The sequence below is a fragment of the Larimichthys crocea genome, chromosome X (assembly GCF_000972845.2).
Source record: "Larimichthys crocea isolate SSNF chromosome X, L_crocea_2.0, whole genome shotgun sequence".
Classification (NCBI taxonomy): domain Eukaryota; kingdom Metazoa; phylum Chordata; class Actinopteri; family Sciaenidae; genus Larimichthys; species Larimichthys crocea.
Window position 1 is genome coordinate 26,394,147 of NC_040020.1, and position 18,703 is coordinate 26,412,849.

Genomic DNA, 18,703 nt, shown 5'->3' on the forward strand with positions numbered 1-18,703 from the left:
AGAGAGTTTGAACCTTTTATGTGTCTGAGATGGAGAGTGTGTGTCAACATTTTACTGGCCTTCCTGCTTGTCCAATCAGACGGCACACCTGTGGGAGACTCTTTCCAGTCTAAACCAATCAAATGGTGCCCTGTACATTCAGAATTGGCTATCCACTGTTAAGATTTCATCACTTGGACACGTCTTTATCTTTCTCTGCTCCCTTTTCTAGAAAAAAAATTACTTATTTAAAATTATTTTCTTTATTGTGTCTTTAGATTTCAGACCCCATCAGCCACCAGATGGTAGCATTTTAACGCCTCTCTCTGGGCCTTATCAGAGCTTCATTTGCATAAAGGTCAGTCATAAAATAATTATGCAGATTTTTAACTCTCTCCTTTTTTTAATGTCGCTATCTATGTTTACTTGAACAAACTCTCTCACTCCTCTCTCCAGCTCCACTTTAAATATTTCTTAACTGTTTAACAGAAGAGACAAACCGGTTTGGCAAAAACAAAATCCAGACCTTCAGGCTACTTAGAACTGAATAAACTGTTAATATTAATAAACTAAACATGTTATTGTAAACAAGTTAAATAACATGTGTTGGCTCAGGATTGGCTGGATAGTATAACCAAGTTTAAGAGGCTGGTTCACACAGATTATGCAGATAGTTTTGGTTTTATTGGATGAGCCGAGGCTTTCAGGTAACAGAAATGATTTCAATTGGCACTCCTCTAAACTTAAAACCAGAAAATGATTTTAGAAAATTTCTGAAACTATTCGTCATGAACAAGGTTGAAATATTTTCACAGCATTAAAGCAACATTGTGTAACTTTTCTACCATGAAATAACAGATTTCAAATCATTTTGATGCTACACTGATGTATAATCAGGTGAATGGTGTCTCTGTCGTTACCACTTGTAACCACTGTTTCTGCACTGAGTCACACACCGCCAACTATTTCACTGTTTTTGGTGAAACTGGATCATACTCTCAACTCTCTGTGACTTAGAAAGTTTATTGATGGACAGAAAAGTAAACTACTGCAAACTGTAGCTGCTGTTAGCTAATGTTAGCTCAGTTTGTTAGCTCAGACTGTGTGAGCTCAGAGCACCGCCCAGAAGAGTCGGTTAACAGGCCGCTGACGGGGGAGTGGAGCTAGTCTCGTGCCAGCCGGAGTTGGGCTGGCGTGCAATACAACCAGGCCTCAGCAGCCTCTGTGGACAAAATGGTAGAGGCAAAAAGACATTGACGGAAGATGGTAAAAAGAGAAAAGCAGAGAGTGACAAAGCAAAGAAGAAAAACTTCCAGACAAGAGAAAATCCGGGATTGACTTTTAGTCGCTGGTGAGAGCTTTGTGAAATAAAAGGCTGGACTTCTTTCTGTTGGAATAGTAAGTAATATTAGCTGACTGCTAGTGTTTTTGTCTCTTAGCAAAGTTGTCAGCAAGTTTTTGATCGTAAGTAACACAATCAAAACAAAATACACATGTACAGGTGTCCATATTTACAACAGTGGTATTGCACTCTCATTAGGTTACTAATTAAACAGAAATAAAGGACTTAATTACAGACTGCAATAAAAAAACCTTTTTTGCATAGTAACTGTGTATCTTTGTAGGAACAAAGTCTCAGTTAATGTAGATGTAGACACTATCACTGTCAGCAGTTATTTATTTATTTTTTTTCTTCCTTAAACACTGCTGAAAAAAGTTCCCTGTTAGGTCTATTGCTGTTAATTTAATGAATTAATACAAACATCACATAAATGAGAAAAAAAACTGTGCACACATTGATTTGTTTCTGTATTTTCCTTTTTTATTAAACATTTTACAAATATCTATCAAAATTTAAAATAACATTAATGAACCTTTTTTCCACAAACATGCTGTTGTGTTCATGTGTGTGTGTTCTCCGTCAGTGTGTGTGTGTGTGTGAGCTCCGGGTTTTGATCCCAGTTTGCCAGCAAGTCACTGAAGTCCGGCTGAGTGCTGTCGAGGCCGTGTGTGTTGTGGTGCGGCAGCAGGTTGTAGTGCATGTGTGCGTCAGCGTCTGAGTGTGTGTCGTCCTGTGAAGGTGTGTCACTGTTTGTGTGTGTGCCATCAGGTGTGTTACTGAAGCTGACCAGAGAGCAGCAGGGCATCGGCTCAGTCCAGAAACTGAGCGGGAGGTGACGTTTGATCATGGGCTGGCTGCGGCTCTGACTCGGGCCCCTGTGGTTGAACAGGTCAGCCAGGGGCCCCAAACCACTGTTGCCTTTAGCGGCTCCGACTCCTTGATCATCAGCACGAGTCACAAAGCTGCTTTCTTGCTCCTCTGGACTTCCTGCTCTTGCAATTTTCAGCAGGTCGTCATAGTAACGCAGGCGCCCGCTGGTTGTCATAGAGACCGAGTCGCTATAGATGTCACAAGCTTCTTGATCACCAGAGCAGCGGCCAAAATACCGCTGGACGTCACGGCTGATGAGATCTGCAAACCTCAGCAGCTGCTTGGTCACATCCAACGTGTAGTGGGCCGGGTTTAAGAAAACCTCCTCCAAACATTCCTCCTCTTCCTCCTGAGCTTCGGATTCTTCATCCTCCTCTTCCTCTTCCTCCTCTTCCTCCTCCTCAGCCTCTCTTTCTTCCTCGTCTTCCCTCACCTCTGGCTTTTCTTCCAGCATCTCCTCTTCGTCTTCCCTGCATGGAGAGTGCTGGAACATCAGAGGGAAGTAGGCTGGAGCCGGGGCCTGGACGAGGAAGTTTCTGATGATGCCCGCCGCCATGTTGATTCATTAAATCTGCAGAGCCAGTCAGAAAAAAAACAAGAATGGAATAGAGAAGCAGGTTGTTGACAGGATAAAAATGTTAAATTGTTGAAAAAAGTTAAAGTTTTATCACCTTGTGAAGTGCAAACCAGCTGCCAGGTTCAGATGAATCAGTGTCTGAAGAAAGGTTTGGCCTGGGTCACTGATGGATCCACTTTTCTGTATGTGTGTGCATAATGTAATACTGGCCCGTCAGGATCGTCACTGTATATATACCTCAGCACGCGGCTGCAGACGTGTCTCTCCCGGCGGATGAGGCAGCTTCCAGAACAAATATTTGCATGCCGGATTGGCCAAACAGACTTTGTTTACTTTATCACTGGGCAACCGGGGAGGGGGTCCAAGGCTAATGGATCCTTTGCTAGGGGATGATGGAGAGCTGTTATACACACACACACACACACATGCACACACATGCACACACCATCATTGCTTTTTTCCGTTCCCGTTATCAGGCTAGTTAAAGGATAAAAGAGCATGAAATCAAATCATATGCTGTTTTGACTTCTAAAGGGGAACACTCTGAACCAACATCAGCAGACTGAGATACAAACCTCGCTCTCTTCAAAACATGACGTACTATAATGTTTTTTAATCGGGACGTGACATCAAACTCAAAAGAGTCGCCCATGTCAACCTCCCAGACAGACTGACCATGAAGATGATTGTGACCTGTGACTGTTGATGGGCTTGAACATCTTTTGTTTGAGTGACAATAGGTCAGCTGGTAGAGCTGAATAAACCACAAAGGTTAAAGGATAAGGTTTATATTATTGTTTATTTTTGTTATTATCAAAAGACTAAAACCAAAACTGTGTTTGTCCATCTCTCGCTACTTCCCCACCCTGTCTGTGGCCTGAAACCAGTTAGTTCACCTTAAAAACAAAATACAAAATATAAATTCATTTTTAGAAAAGACTCCTAAAACAGCTGGGCACTGTAGTTTTTTAGTAAATGTTACTCAAACAGTGCTATTATTGTGCATTTACTGGGGACTACTTTCAGCCGTGCTCTAATGAGTGTTGATGGCAGCAGAACTGTGTATGTAGGATTGATTCAAACTACGGCCCCCGTGTTCATCTTAACGAAGGAACAATAGTTCCTATAGTTTTTGGACTTAAGATAGAGAGGTAGCATATATCGGACTGCAGATATACAGGTTTATTGTAGACTTTGGTCTTAAAAAGAAGATCACTCTTATCTTTTCAGAGTTGTACAGTCTTAACACACTTGATTTTCCAAAAATATGACTCAGATGGTTTGTGCCTCGTGGGTGCCTTCCTTTGGAGGTGTTTATTGGGCAAGTCTAACTGGTAAGAGAACCCAGAGTGAATAGCCCATCTGGCCTGAGAATGCCTCAGGATCCATCCGAAGGAGGTATACGATACTATCAGTCAATAAAATCAAAAGTACCGGAGTACCAAAAAAACAAAAACAAATCTACAATCAGATTTTCAGACCAAGGCATCATATATAAATAAATAAACTCATCTCTTCAATCAACTGGCCTTCAACTGTTAAGGACCAATTGATTAAGTAGTAATATTCATGTTAATTAATTATTTACATTATTACAAATATATCTTTGTTTAGTGACTTTGCCTGTACCAGCATGATGTGCAGGCTGTCAATGAAAAAAAGAAGCAAGTGATCCTGGTTTGTGAGCTGAGAACTTTATTTTTGGTTGCTGTACTGCACGGTATAGAGTAACATTTTTTAATACGAGTACTGTATCGAAGTTTAATTTGAACAATGTTAAATAGCACAATATGTAAGTGCTGCTTTATGTTGCTTTTGTCAGATAAGGACAAGCCAGTGTACTTTACTAATACCAGCTCGTAATCTGTTTCTGTACATACAACATGTATGTATTAGACATCATATATGTAAAGCATGTAAATAACATGTCAGTCATTTGATGGTTTTAAACCTCATAGATTAAGTCCTGCACTTAACTGACCTCACAGACATCTGTAACTCTGTAAATATGTGCGTGTGCTTCTGTTTATATGTGCATGTTGAGCATTCGCATGTGTGTGTGTGTGCGTGTGTGTGTGTGTGTGTGTGTGTGTGTGTGTGTGTGTGTGTGTTATCAGGACACCCTGACTCCCCTGGCCTGCCTGTCATCAGTATCCAGGCTTCTGTGTTGATTTTAGGACTAAAGATCAATAGCAGCAATATGTCATCTCTCAAGAGCCTGACAATGAATTACACACGCTTTTAGGCACACAAGCACATGGACACACACACACACACACACACACACACACACACACACACACACACACACACACACACACACACACACACACACACAAATGTATCTCATATGTTAAATTTATCTTCAAACCTTTCCCTATCCTTTTTTTTAATGAACAGTTTTCTTTAAAGTTGAAAGAAATTAACACACACATAGAAAAATATTTCAACAGTTTATATGAATATAAACATTGAATATAGTTTTATGTGAAATTAATACATCCGTTTCTCTGACATGAAGGGTAACGTATATGTACAGAAAAAGTTTTACAATGTAGCTGTGATGCCTTCTACTGTCATCAGGAAAATAGTCAATTACTCAATTAAAAACTCAATTATACCTAACTTCGAAGTGAGTGAAAGACTCAAGAGAACTTTGATGGAGGAAGCTAAGAAGAGAAAAGGGGAGAGGCCACCGGACGAGTAAATCTAGGACTGACTTTAAGTCTTTGGCGAGAGTTTCCTGAAATACAAGGCTGAAAGACGGACGCTGAGCTGGACTTCTGGCATAAGTAATATTAGCTGGCTGCTTTGTCTTACCATCATAACAAATACACATGTACAACTGTTTAGGACAGTGGTTTTACATTCTGAATCTGAGGGAGCTAAATCACAAAAATATACATTTCTTTGAATTTGCATCAAACTGAAGATAACATGGAAGGCTTTCCAATGTTACAGGTTTAAAATTCCTGCAACTGTAAGTCCTCAATGCCATTTACATAGTTTCCATCATCAGTTCCAGGTCTTTTGATAGCTGTTCTCAAATTTTTCCAAAACCTGGGGATCTGGTTGTCATCATCAGACCACTTCAGGTACGTCCTGGAGTTCATGAATCTTCGCAGCTTGCAGAACTTTTTGGGGATCGTCTCTGTGTCGATGGACTCCAACAGAATCAGCACGACTGCGTCGTCGTTTTGGTCAAACAGTCTAAAATGGGTGTAATCCAGCTCGTATTTGCACCATTCACTCCTAACAAAATGCTCAGAAAGGACAAACAGGGTTTTGTGACTCTTCTCTATGGCGTCTATGATGTTGTCCAAGATCCAGCCTCCGGGTATAAAGTCTCTCTTGTGGAGGCAGAGCTGCAGAGGAGGACGGCCCTGCTCCAGCTCTGGGACCAGATATGCTTCCACCCAACCAGAGTCCATTTCACTGTAGGACACAAAGGCATCATACTCAAGCTCTCCCTTTTTTAACTTTGGCTTCCTCTTAGCTCTCACCCAGGCCCAAGTCATCTTGATGTACCACAAAAAGCTGAATTTGTGACACAAGCCTGCAACGAGCAGAAATACTGCGAGGATGCCTAAACAGAGTAAAGAAAACGCTATAGCTGTGTGGCACTCAAACACTGACAACCTCGCGTCCTCCACGCTCTTTCCTCTCACGGAGTCAGGGGAGTCACAGATGTACGACTTGGATTTATCTCCAATTGTGACTCTGTGATACATCAGGTCACGTGTCATGAATGCTACAAAGTCACATGAACAGACATATGTGTCAGTGCCAGCCTCTAGACTCAGATCATTATAATTATTTAGATTTTTACTGCTAAGCGTCTGTAAATTGTTGTTTTTGATGGAGAGAAATGTAAGATGAGGATGTAAACGGCCTTCTGGCAAAGTGCTGAGCTTGTTGCCAGAGATGTATAACTCTGTGAGAGAAGGTAGCGTGACGTTGAACACGGTCAAGGCATTATCTGACAGATCAAGGACTTGTAAACTCATCGGCAAACACGTGGTCACTATTCTTAAATGTGCTGATGAAAGGTTTAAGAATTTGAGCCTCGGCGGCCAGTAACAAATCTCAGGCATGCTTTGAAACACATTCATACTCATGTCGATGTTTTCAAGCTTATCTAGTTTGGTGAAGAGCTTGCTGTTGATTGACCTGAGGTAATTTCTGCTGATATTGATGGTTCGCAGACTCCAAAGGCCGCCCTCGCCATAGCACATCATGTTGCTAAAGGACATATCATTTAAAATGTTGGCACTGATGTCCATATACTGCACTTTTGACAGACCGACAGAGAATTCACAAGGATAGGCAAACAACTTACAGTTTATCGCAGACACCCTTCGCGCCTCCTTTAGCAGAGGTTGGAGGAAAAGGAGGGCCGGGAAACGGTAGAACTGAGGGATGTCGATGTTTTTCCAGACAATCTCGTGCAAATGCTTCATTCTTGGGGGATCTCTAGAGCCACTGAAATGACTTAAAAAGAATTTTGTATCTTCAAGTCCCAGCATAGTTATATTCGATTCCGAGAGGGAATTCAAAACTGCAATACAAGCTCCAATTGTAAGGCTAACATTTTTAAAAGTAAAACGTCTTGTTCCGCCGTCATTGACCACTTTAAATGGGGACATTTGACTCTCTGTTGTGAAAAATGTGTCAGTGAATGTCAGGGTTGAGTTTGGGTGTACAACATCGGACAGTATAGCTTCTACAAGCTCTTGATTTCTCTGAAATGGACCATTCAGACTGAGTGCTACATGTTTAATTGGCCCGATTTCTTTTAAACTTCCCTCTGCGTAGATCCTCAAATTCTTTCCATCAAAAATAACTTCGTCAAGAGCACTGAGGCCAGAAAAGTCACCATTTCTGACAGATTCAAGGTAAGGTCCTCCCAAATGTAGAGTCTTTAATCTCTTCAGTGGCTGGAAAAGATTGCCTTGACCCAAAATTTTGTATTTGTTCCCCAAAAGATTCAAGTGCTGTAAAGACAAAAGTTTCTTAAACCATTCAGCAGACAACGTTTCCAGTCTGTTTGAGGACAGGTCCAGTTTTACCAAATTAGTCAGCGGGACAAATGCTTGCTCCTGGATCATTTTGATTATGTTGTTATTAATGATCAAAGACCATAAACTGGAGTATGCAACAAAGTCATTTTTATTTATCTTCTTCAGTCGGTTGAATGACAGATCCAGTGCAGTGATGGGCTTTGAAGGGGCTGCAGGGACTTGCCTCAGGTTTTGTTGCGAGCAGTCACAGGATGTTTGTTCACAGCTCAGACACTGTGAGAAGCTTTGATGCGTTTGCAGAAGGACAAACATGAGGAACATCAGGACTGACATCTTGAATCCCTGTAAAACACAAAAGTCAAGAAAAGCCAAGAACCAGTCACTGTAAATTGCTGTGCAAAGCAATCTGAGAATAAAAAGTATAATTGTTGGTTATAAAATAAATTCATAAATAAAGAAAAAAAACATTTATACATTATTTAAATTTGCATTTAATATTTCTACTGTCTGTATCAAAATGATGAATTTCAAATGGAACTGAAGAAATTGTTGAAAGTTTTTTTTTTATATATTTTATTTGAAATGTGTGCTCCTTATATGTGCATGTTGAGCATTAATGTTACAGCTTTTGTTTTAGTTTTTAAATATTTTAATAAAAATATTCAATGAATCAATTTGTAATAGCTTTTTCTATTTGTACAGTTTATTTTGAATGTATAATTAAACCCAGAATACGTTTATAATTTCTAACAGGGCACTCCACGAAGCACGACAGAGGGTGAAATTAAAGTAATAAATAAAATAATAAAATAAAATACCTTGATGCGTCTCTGTGTCTTACAGCTGGAATGTTTCGTCCTTTTTCTTCTCAGTCACAGAAAGATGTGTCCACTGAATCAAACGTTTGCAAACGTCTATATCCTGCCAAATTAGGAAGTAGTAAATCAGAAGTTAAACAAGCGTTTCCCAGCAGAGCTTTAGAAAAAGAAATGTCTGGGATCTCACGAACAACAGTTGGTCAGTTTGGTGTCACATTTCCATAGAGAGCTGACAGAACCAGAAGAAAAGCAGGAAGTTTGACATAGATCAGCACCTGCACTGGTTGCAGCTGCCTTTGAACTTTGAACAGGGAAAGTGATGTATGGATGTGTACAGCATTGAAATATGTAATGACTAACACTAACTAATAGTATTTGTTGTGATTATTTTATATCTCGTTTTCCTTTTTTCCTAACAGCATAGTCTATTTGTTCAAACAAGATACAGTGATGATGATTATTTCCAATGTTTAACTTAACTTCCACCATAATCATTTAATTAAATCATTGACATATAAGGGGAACTACACAAGGAACAATTTCCCCAAATTTACAGGACAAATTACACAAGGCAGAGGCATTTCCGTAGACAAGACTATATTTTCATATTTAGCTTTTGATCTACATGTAGTTGATATTAACGCAGGCATCACAGGAGGTGATAGCTACATGAACCTGTGTTCTGTGGAAAATAAAGCAGAGGATGAAACATGGCTTGTGGGCTCTGATAAGCAGTGCTTTAGTGCAGGGAATACACGAATATATTGAGTATATCTACTTAATTTTCAGTCAGCATTGGGTATACCAACTTCTGCAAGCTCACCTGTAATGTTTCTATTCCTCAGTTGAACAGTTTACACAAATGGATGAAGTAAGGATTAAGGTATACTTCACTCAAAAGACATACTGTAGATGTCTCACCCATTTGTGGGGCAGAGTTTATTGCTAAATCTGCACCTCTTCTGTGACTAATGTTCATTTAATAACAATCTTGACTCCATGAAGTTGGGCAGCATAAGTTAAATGACAAATACTACTGGGCCATTTTTGTGAGCTAAATATGCAAGAGTAGAGAGAATAGTTTACATGATACCAATGACACGGGCTGTTTATATGTGGTGGACGGGCCAATTAAAAAAATAATAATTTGAAACATAAATATAGTATGCCCACTTCTGACAAGTGATTAAAACCAAGACCTAAAGAAAAACAGACATGTAGACAGATAAAGTTAAATTCCACATTGTGAAATTAAAGAAAGACTCGGAAGATGTTCAAGTACAAAACCTTTTTTTTTTAATTTTCTATGATCAAAACTGCAAAACATCTAGAAAAATATACAACAAATGCTTAACCTTTCACAACATTTAACATTTGAAAATGGGAACATAAAAGAAAAGGAATATTCACATTTTCCCCATTAATGATAAAAGAACATTCATTTTTATTTCCTTTCTTTTACATATCAATGTTTTTTTATATGTTTGCAATTATTATTAAGGTCTGCCATTTTGTTTCATCTTTATATTTTAAACATCTCCACAGTAGCCGGAGTCGTTGGAGAGCTGTGAGTTGGAGCTGCGGTTGGAGGAAGAGTTCCATATGTCGAGGTTCATGTGCGGGCCGAACGGGTTGAAGCTGGAGTACTGGATGGGTGCGCACCTCCCTTCTGGCTCCCGGCTGAAGGGAGAATGAGGCGGGGTGATGGGGGACACGGGGGACATCGGGGCTGATCGCTCAGGTTGGAAATGGCTCTGGTAGGGCTCGCTCTGGGGGGTCCAGATGGATCCAAACAGACTGGACATGGGGGAGAGGCTGCGGGTACCCGAGAAGTATGGCTGCGGAGGACGGAGAGAAAGAAAATGTGACATGAGTTTTCTGAGCTGGTTTGCGTGCTATCCAAAGTTATATCCCTTTATTAGACATTTTCTAACCATACCTGCCGCTCACTTTGCTACCATTGTTCCCTGCAGAGATAAACTGTCACTTTTCTGATTTTTAATCATCTCTCCTTTCCAGCTAAACTAAAATTACCCCACGAGTAAAGATGGGAAAGTTTCTCCCCATCAGCAGAAATGTCATCTTTCCGGGTGTAGCAAAGAGTAGTGTTTAAGATGCATGCCGTGTAACCGCAACGTCCCTGTTTGATGCCAGCGCGTCGCCTTGCCATGCAATAATATTGTTTTCACGTCTGTTGTCAAGACTACTTCAAGTCAAAGTAACATGATGCTTGAAACATTCTGCTGTGCAGTCATAAGACTTTTCATTAGTCATTACACTTTTACTAGTTATTAGAGTAACATTTGGATTAACCCTGACAGATAATAGATTTTTTAAAATTAAACTAATATTTAAGTATAAAAATTAAAACTTCAAGTAAAATATAACAATAAATGTAATGTTGAATCAATATGGACTGATAATGCATGGACATTTGAACAACAGGAGAAACTCTGCACACTGTACGACAAAAGGAGAAGCAGCAAACAGGAGAAACTCTGCACACTGTACGACAAAAGGAGAAGCAGCAAACGAAAGAGAAGTCTATAAAACACACCAACACTAAACGCTCTTGTTCCTTATTTCTGCTCAGACATGGAGAGCAGAGTGATGAACGTGAAGGGCTGATCACTTCCTCTAAATGAGTCACAACAGAGAAGCCACTGGTTTCCTTAACGTCCGCACTGCTGCTTAAAATGACTCAACCATGACTATACACCACACATCACAATCTGCTTGGCCTCTTTCTCGTGACAAATTCATAGTTGCATGCAATTTCTAAAACTTCTTCAAATTCTTGTAATCCAACAACAAAAGTGCTACTATGGTTATAGTGTACTCTGTTGTGGGAGCACTTATTTACTTACACTGTAGATGTATTGTTGTATTTTTACATCATGCTCCTTCATGATTTTACAGAAACCTACTGATCCTGTATTGTCTATTTTAGGTACAAATGTGTGCCGTGCGAGTGACTTCACTTCTCACGTTCACTTTTCTTGGTTAGTTATGTGCCTGAAACCAGCCAATAGTAAGATTTCATAAAACACACTTTTCATTAATAGTTTTAGTTTTATAATAAAATTAATATTTGATCGGACAAAACAAGTGTGAATTATTATATTATGTTTCTTTTTTATCTAATGTGCTATAGACCTTTTATCCTTAAATGTGTCCGAAATAAAGTTATTATTATTATTATTATCATCATTTAATATTAATAAATAATAACAACAACAACAACAACAACAACAACAACAACATTTGAAGACATCACATTGGGCTCTGGGAAATTACATTTTATAGGAAAACCAACTAATCAAGAAAATAATCTGCAGATGTAATCGATGATGAAAATAATCTGCAGATGTAATCGATGATGAAAATAATCTGCAGCATAGCTGTAGATTTTCTCCTCCTGACTCTTTTGAGTTTCATATTGTGACTCCACCTTGCTGCCCACACAGGCTGCTGTCTCCCAGGTTGAGGGCGATTCCTGAGGCTGTTCCTCACTCCAGCTCGTCTGACTGCAGTGTGCATTCTGGCTCTCTTGAACGGGAAAACCACTCGGAAATGTTCCATTACCTAAGACGATTGGCACAAACAAATGCTGAACTTTAATAAGGCAGAGTCAGCGTTTGCTTCAGTGATTTCATTTTCTTAAAAGCACAGAGCAATACGCATGTATATAACTGGAGTAAGGTCTAAGAAAACTGTACCTATGTAGTTGGCTTCCTCACAGTAGGTGTAGGGACTGTTGCATTGGCTGTTGGCACTAGTCCAAGTAAACCTGCAGGAAACAAGAAAACATTTAATTCAACGGTTTAAACGAGGACGGATTACTGCAGCACTGGGAGGTCAAATATTGAAATCGTGAACCAGTAACACTAACATGCTGCTGTTTACATAGAGGGGTGAAGAAGCATAAATGTAATGGAGCTTTTAGATGAATACACACATTTAACATAGCAACGTGTTATTCGTGTGAATTCCTTTACCAATTTTAATCACAAAAGGTGCAACAATTTTCTGTTTCCAGTTTTTGGACAGCAACTCATTTTCCCCCCCATGATGTATGAAATGCAAAAAAGAAAAGAAAAAAGAGAAATAGGTAAATGTAGACTTAACGCTGTTTTTTTTGGGGCGCTTTGAGGGAGTGGAACGCCCTAAAAAGTGGACATTTATAGCGTCTTATATAATGTTGTTGTGGCTAATGTCAGGAATTAATTTCCTACTTTCACATCCAGCAGACAAAACTGGATTCAACATTCATTTGGAGTCTTGTTTTTGACTAATTTGAGTCATATTCTCCACCAACTTGTTTGAATAACTCACTTTATTGAATCTGTCTGCTGTTTGGTGCTGGGTTCATGATTAAAGGTGACCCATTTCACATTATACATCCTCTTTGATTCATTTTAATATAAAAATAGTATACAGTAATACAGTTTTAACGAACCTACCCATTGTATGATGCGGTGGTTGCTGGCTGAGGTATGTAGGGCAGAGCTTCGGTGGTGTTGTATCTGAACTCATTGGTGAGAGGGATGGATGGAGCTGACCACGTCTCTTCAGGCAAATACTGACCTGCCAGGTCTGAGAGAGCACACAACAACTTTCCATTAAAAACCAGAGTTAATACACAAGAGTTATTTTGTTGAAGACATGCAGAGATGTTGATTTTAGACTGTGCTGCAAGCACAAACTTACTATGAATGTCTTTATCCATGTTCCTGTCCACTGTTCGTGCAGCAACATCAGCGAAACTGGGGGCTAAGCTGGGCACTGTGGGCTCTGGGCTTTGGCACGGGTCTTTACGGTACAAGCTGTTCATGCTGCACAGGGAGAAGGCAAAGTTAACAAGCCAAACAGGGTACGGATGCAAACACATTTGTACATTTTCCTTAGGCTCTCTTCAAATAATATAAATTGTTATCTGAAAAATTTCTGCAAAGAAACAAACATCAGATTTTACTCGACTCGAGGCTTGTACTAGCAGAGCCAGCTTGTGTATCCAGTTAAATGTGTGTTTACCTGTGAGCCTTGTAGTTTGTATTCATTGTCTGATAGCAGTCTCGCTCTACTGGGTAGACACCGTACTGCATGTCCCCTGTAAAAAAACAAGATACCAAACCATTGTCAAAATATTGTATTTCACCACCCTCTTCTGTGATAAAACACTTAACTTAATATAATTTTCTGAGATGAGTTAGTGCACAAGTGTTCTTTACTTTTTCTAGTTGAGGTAGTGCAGGCGTGGGTTCGAGCACTGGGGTCTTTGTCTCCCTCCATACTGCTGGCGCTGCTCCAGCTGCCCCAGCTCCCTCTGCTGGCCCTCACACTGCCTGACGAGCTGCCTGAATCCGATCCTGACTCACACACTCCACCACCACGGCGCTCCGTAGTGCACTTCCGCCGAGCACGAGCAGGACACACACCTGCTGGACATCAACCAGGCCAGTGAGATTTAAAATCAAAGTGTTGAGTTTAATAAAGCTGCGGGGAACTGTGACTGGATGCTCACCGTTCTGTTTGAGGGGGCTTTCAGCGTTCTGTCCGGGCTTCGGTGCTTCTGGCTTGGCACCGTTGCAGCAGCGGTTCCTGTTTCGGGTTCCACTGACGTTGCGGTCGCCTGTTTTCCAATCAGGTTCTTTCTCTCTCTCTGGCATCACTACCACATTGTGCTCAGGAGCGCTAGGACAGAGACAATGAGAATCTTCTTCTTCATCTTATCTGTCTGTCACTGTTTGATGTAGCTCTTTAACCATTAGATTCATCGTAGATGAACATAAAAGATAAATTATGTTTACCTGGAGACATTTTCTGTCTTCCTGCGGCTCCTCTTTCCCTTATTATTTCCTGCAGCAGCACCGGTCTCCGCATTCTGTGCTTTCTTTTTCTGGCCTTTCCCATCTTCTCTCAGCTGGAGAGAGAAAAATGAGTATCAATCAATCAGTCATACATTAAATTTAATTGAATATGTGCTGGCATAACGTTTCAGCGCCTTCCTTACCTCCATTTCAGCACTGTCCCTTTTCTCAGAGTCGATCTTCTCTGCATAGTGCTCAGTGCAGCTCTTCTCCACAGGGCTGCACACTAATAGGCCTGGTCTAGGTCCTGGACTCAGTGTGACGTTATCTGGGAAACCAGCAGGGATTTCCATAGGAAATATAACTGCTGCTGGCACTCTATCTTCTATAGTGCAGTGGGGGTCTTCTTTAAAGTCTGCAGACGTCTTTTTATCCAGCTCACTGATGAAAGCTGGTTCGTTGTTGTTGCAGAGGTCAGGGTCTGCAGTCAGGGTAGGGTCCGGGGTCAGGTCCTCTTGCTCTTCATCCATCGTCACAGCACCAGCCGCTGCTGTGGACAAGCTGGGCTTGTATTTGCTGTAATAGAGTGAAACCTTGTGTTTCTTTTGAGACTGGGACGGGGTGATGGAGGACCCTTTCTTTGAGGATTGAGGACGCGGGGCGGTGCTGTTGGCAAGAGCTGGAGAGCCACGGCCCTTTCCTTTGTCTGAGGTGTGACAGGTGTCCACATAGCTCTTACAGCTGCCTTTCGCTTTACTGCAAAACAAAAAACACAAAATTAGCAAATTAAAAATATTTTAACACCAGAAACAACGCCAATAGTGACTACTCTGAGAAACTCTGGACATACTTCACTCCGTTTGGTGTGATATTATTGACGGGGCCGTTATCGCGGGACAGGACAGAGTTGTGGTTGCTCCTGATGGTGGGTGTGGAGAACTCATTCAGGATGTACTGGGCCTGATGGAAGGCCATCAGACACACACCGAACAGGGAGAAGCTGAAACACAAACAGGAACAACAGATATTATAAGAGCATCTGACAATGTGTTACATCTCCGATACGCACTCAGTGACTAGAAAACAATGACTTAATACTTCAACTAATGTTAGTAAAGATTTTGAGCTTTTTAAAGTCATTTACTCAAATATTTGGTATTGATTGGATTGATTTGACAATTACTTAAACATACTCACCATGTGAAGATGAGTGTTACCACCCAGAAAGTGTCCTCCCAGCTGGGACCAGGAACCACCTGAGCGCAGAGGGGCAACATGTGGTGAGGCAGCGTCACATTGAGGGTGAAAGGGAAAGAAGTGCCACGTGATGTCACCAAGGTGAGGTCCCGGATCACCCAGGATGAGGTGAAGTCTGGAGTGAACCTGAGGACACAAGCAGGTAGAGACAATGAGGGACAAGAGAATGGGACACAGAAAGAGTGAAGGAGAGAACAGGAAGAGAAAGATTAAAAAGAAAGAGGGAGGTAAAAATTAAGATAAACTGCAAGAGGAAGAGAGTAGAAAATCAGTCAACAGATGTGGACAGTACCACAGAATATGTCTCAACTGCACCAGTCTAAATATTTAGTGACAACAGTGAAAAAAAGAAATCAGCTGTAAACCTACAAAACAGGCAAAAATTGCACTTACGCGATAGTGATCTCAGAGGAGGTGTTGTGGTCGAGGCTGAAGGGACGACACTGCAGGACCTCGAAGCCAAAACCCTGACACGTATATCCATTTATATTCATTGACATGACCGTCAGGGGAAGCTCTCCTGCATTCTCCACCTTGAAACTCTTTCTGATTGCGAAGAGTGGCTTGTTTGTGCGCAGACCTGCGAGTGACGAGCAGTAACGTTACGCCACGTATTTGTTTCAGTGCCTTATGTTCCTGTTCAGAGTTGATGATGCACCACTAAACTTTATTACTTAACAGTCATCTGGCGATATAAAGCGTAAACATTATTTTCTCACCATCTCGACACTCCATTAGAGTTGACTGGGGAACATTGAAGCGCAGAGAGGCTCCTGGGCCGGGCATTTTCCCGCCGACTCTGAGCAGCTCTTTGGCGCCGTGGCCCTGCACCGTCATCATGTCAAACACTGTCAGGTTGTTCCTGAAAGAAGTTACAAAGACAAGGATGGTGCTCAAGACTTTGCAGTTTGAATATTTTTTGTATTTTTTTCTAATAACATGTCTTACGGCGAAGCAAAAAACCTGAATACATGTACTAAGAAGGACAAACTCTGCTGCTCTATGAAGCCGTACCTGATGATGAGAATGGTAGTGGTGGGTTTGTGGTCAGAGGGAGTAAAGACCACAGCAACTTCTCTGGCCTCCCAGGGCTGCAGCAGCAGTCGCAGGACACCTCCACCTGTTATGTCCTCCACATTCTCACCCGCCTGCACACAGACAGAGAAGAAGATGTGTAAAAAAAGGCTTGGAGAGGAGGCAACATGGACAATACTAAATAGCGATGTTGTCCATGTGTTTAATATAAAACATTATTAAATGCATTTCTAGTTTATTTCCAAGGAGTTTTCTCTGAATTTACCTTTGGGGGAGACGCCAACAGAGAAAACTCTGTAGTGCTGATGTTGACAGAAATGGGGCTGATATTAAACCTGCCAATCAAAACAGAGAAAACTATTTGATCAACAAGAGGAAAGTACTGGAGTGTCTAGTTGAATCATTCTTTGCGATATCAGACGTATACTGTCGACAGCGTACCAGTTGGTTAGGAGGTCCAGGGCCTCCAGGGGAGCAGGGTACAGGGCGAGGATGCGAATTTCTACAGAAACCACTGAAGAAGAAGGATTCTTCAGCATGAATGTTTTCACCTGAAACAAATAAAAAACTAAATGTTTACTTTTTGCTGCAGATAAATCTCACAAATACATGAGTCTTTGATTGTCGCCCCACCTTGCTCTCATTGACAGGTGTAGCACCAAAGTCTAGAGGAAGGGACGTCTCTACAGGGAGTCTTGGCCACCTGAAAGGACAAAAAGATTTACATGATTAAAGATGTTAACGTAATCATGTCTTAGACATACAGTGCCATGAAAAACAAAGCTGTGCGATGCATTTAGGACTGACCTGCAAGGCAGCTTGTCTTTGTGGCTCTGCCATCGAGAGCAGAGCTCAGCGGACAGTTTGCTGTCAACATGCCAGGACGAGGAGGAAAAGTCTGGAAGGAGCGAACGCTGCCACTCCGAACGACCTGATGAGATATTAGAGAAAATAATTAATAAATGGACAATAATAAAAATAAAAAAAAACCTTTATTATGACTTGACCATGTCTCACCTATTTCAGACAATCTGAGTGGGCAAGGTCGTCCGCACTCTCGTTCTGCCTCAAACACCACTTCTCCCTGCTGACAGACACATCATCTGTTACCACCTCTGATCCTGTACTGATCCCCAACTCAACACATTACCAACTAGCCACAACAGCTCGTGATTTACCTTGAAAGGAGTAGAGTGAAAGTAAAGGGGGATGTGCAGGGCCGTTCCCAGGCTGGTATCCAGAGTCAGAGTGGACAGCTGGTTGACAGGCAAAGCTCTGCTAAGCAGCTGGAGGGAGAGGACACGCCAGCAGCCCTGGCGAACTGTTACCGGACCGCTGAAGTTCATGACCTGACAGACAGGGGGCAGCAGAGGCATTCGTGTCAAATCCTGTCCTGAACCGGTCTTAAGGATAACACTAGGAACTTCAATTGGTTTAAACTGAGAGAACATTTTCTGTATTCAGATCTGTAGTGATGTGTACCTTCATCACTCCCTGCAGCTTCTGTGAGAGAGTGGCATTCATCACAGCGAAGGGCAGAAGGTGAGAGTTTGTCAGCCACAGATCCACCTTGTCTGCATCTCTTTGTTTCACCTGGAACAGGTTGAACAAATCGTCCTCAGCCCGTCTGCAGAAGGAAACAACAAAATAACACTCAGTATCACATGTTCATCACACTTTCTACACCAACTGCACATCTTCACAACACACTTCAGTGTTTTCAAACTGATTACAACTGAGCTTTAACTCTAATGAGTGTGAAAAAATTCTCAATGTTACCTGTGTTTGATATGGAGTCCAGGGAAACTATGGGTTGTCCGGTTTCCCAGGATTTTTAAACTGATATGACTTATGCATTTCCTCCCGTGACCTGGCAATGAACCTAACACAAGATACATTTAAAATTGTTACTGAGGAAATATTCAAGGACATTTGGGTTGAATGAATTTACACTTAAACAAGATTAAATAAATGGAGAAGAGATTTTTTGAAAC

At 41.2% G+C, this 18,703-nt stretch overlaps 2 protein-coding genes across 4 annotated transcripts in view; both read right to left on the minus strand.

Annotated features, from left to right (window-relative positions):
• Positions 1–5,731: 5,731 nt before the first annotated feature.
• On the minus strand, positions 5,732–7,228 carry LOC104934739 (toll-like receptor 2). The gene is made up of 3 exons (XM_027282648.1): positions 7,108–7,228; positions 6,912–7,059; positions 5,732–6,782 (listed from the first exon to the last, which is right to left on the minus strand). The coding sequence occupies exons 1-3, from the start codon at positions 7,226–7,228 to the stop codon at positions 5,732–5,734; spliced, it is 1,320 nt and encodes a 439-aa protein (XP_027138449.1).
• A 2,660-nt stretch (positions 7,229–9,888) lies between these two features.
• Positions 9,889–18,703, minus strand: part of tmem131l (transmembrane 131 like) — a 30,317-nt gene continuing 21,502 nt past the window's right edge. The window contains exons 12-34 of one of the 3 annotated variants that reach the window (XM_019274919.2): positions 18,489–18,591; positions 18,192–18,336; positions 17,888–18,058; positions 17,727–17,793; positions 17,517–17,640; positions 17,343–17,412; positions 17,151–17,260; positions 16,975–17,044; positions 16,689–16,822; positions 16,394–16,536; positions 16,068–16,254; positions 15,615–15,800; positions 15,268–15,417; positions 14,621–15,173; positions 14,418–14,530; positions 14,132–14,301; positions 13,839–14,048; positions 13,642–13,717; positions 13,318–13,442; positions 13,071–13,203; positions 12,327–12,397; positions 12,059–12,192; positions 9,889–10,445 (exon numbers count right to left, since the gene is read on the minus strand). In XM_019274919.2, coding sequence (XP_019130464.2) covers positions 10,137–10,445; positions 12,059–12,192; positions 12,327–12,397; positions 13,071–13,203; positions 13,318–13,442; positions 13,642–13,717; positions 13,839–14,048; positions 14,132–14,301; positions 14,418–14,530; positions 14,621–15,173; positions 15,268–15,417; positions 15,615–15,800; positions 16,068–16,254; positions 16,394–16,536; positions 16,689–16,822; positions 16,975–17,044; positions 17,151–17,260; positions 17,343–17,412; positions 17,517–17,640; positions 17,727–17,793; positions 17,888–18,058; positions 18,192–18,336; positions 18,489–18,591 — 3,554 coding nt within the window. In that variant the 3' untranslated portion in view covers positions 9,889–10,136. Of the gene's footprint in view, positions 10,446–12,058; positions 12,193–12,326; positions 12,398–13,070; positions 13,204–13,317; positions 13,443–13,641; positions 13,718–13,838; positions 14,049–14,131; positions 14,302–14,417; positions 14,531–14,620; positions 15,174–15,267; positions 15,418–15,614; positions 15,801–16,067; positions 16,255–16,393; positions 16,537–16,688; positions 16,823–16,974; positions 17,045–17,150; positions 17,261–17,342; positions 17,413–17,516; positions 17,641–17,726; positions 17,797–17,887; positions 18,059–18,191; positions 18,337–18,488; positions 18,592–18,703 lie in introns of all 3 variants that reach the window. The other 2 variants (XM_010750466.3, XM_010750467.3) reach the window with 2 other exon arrangements.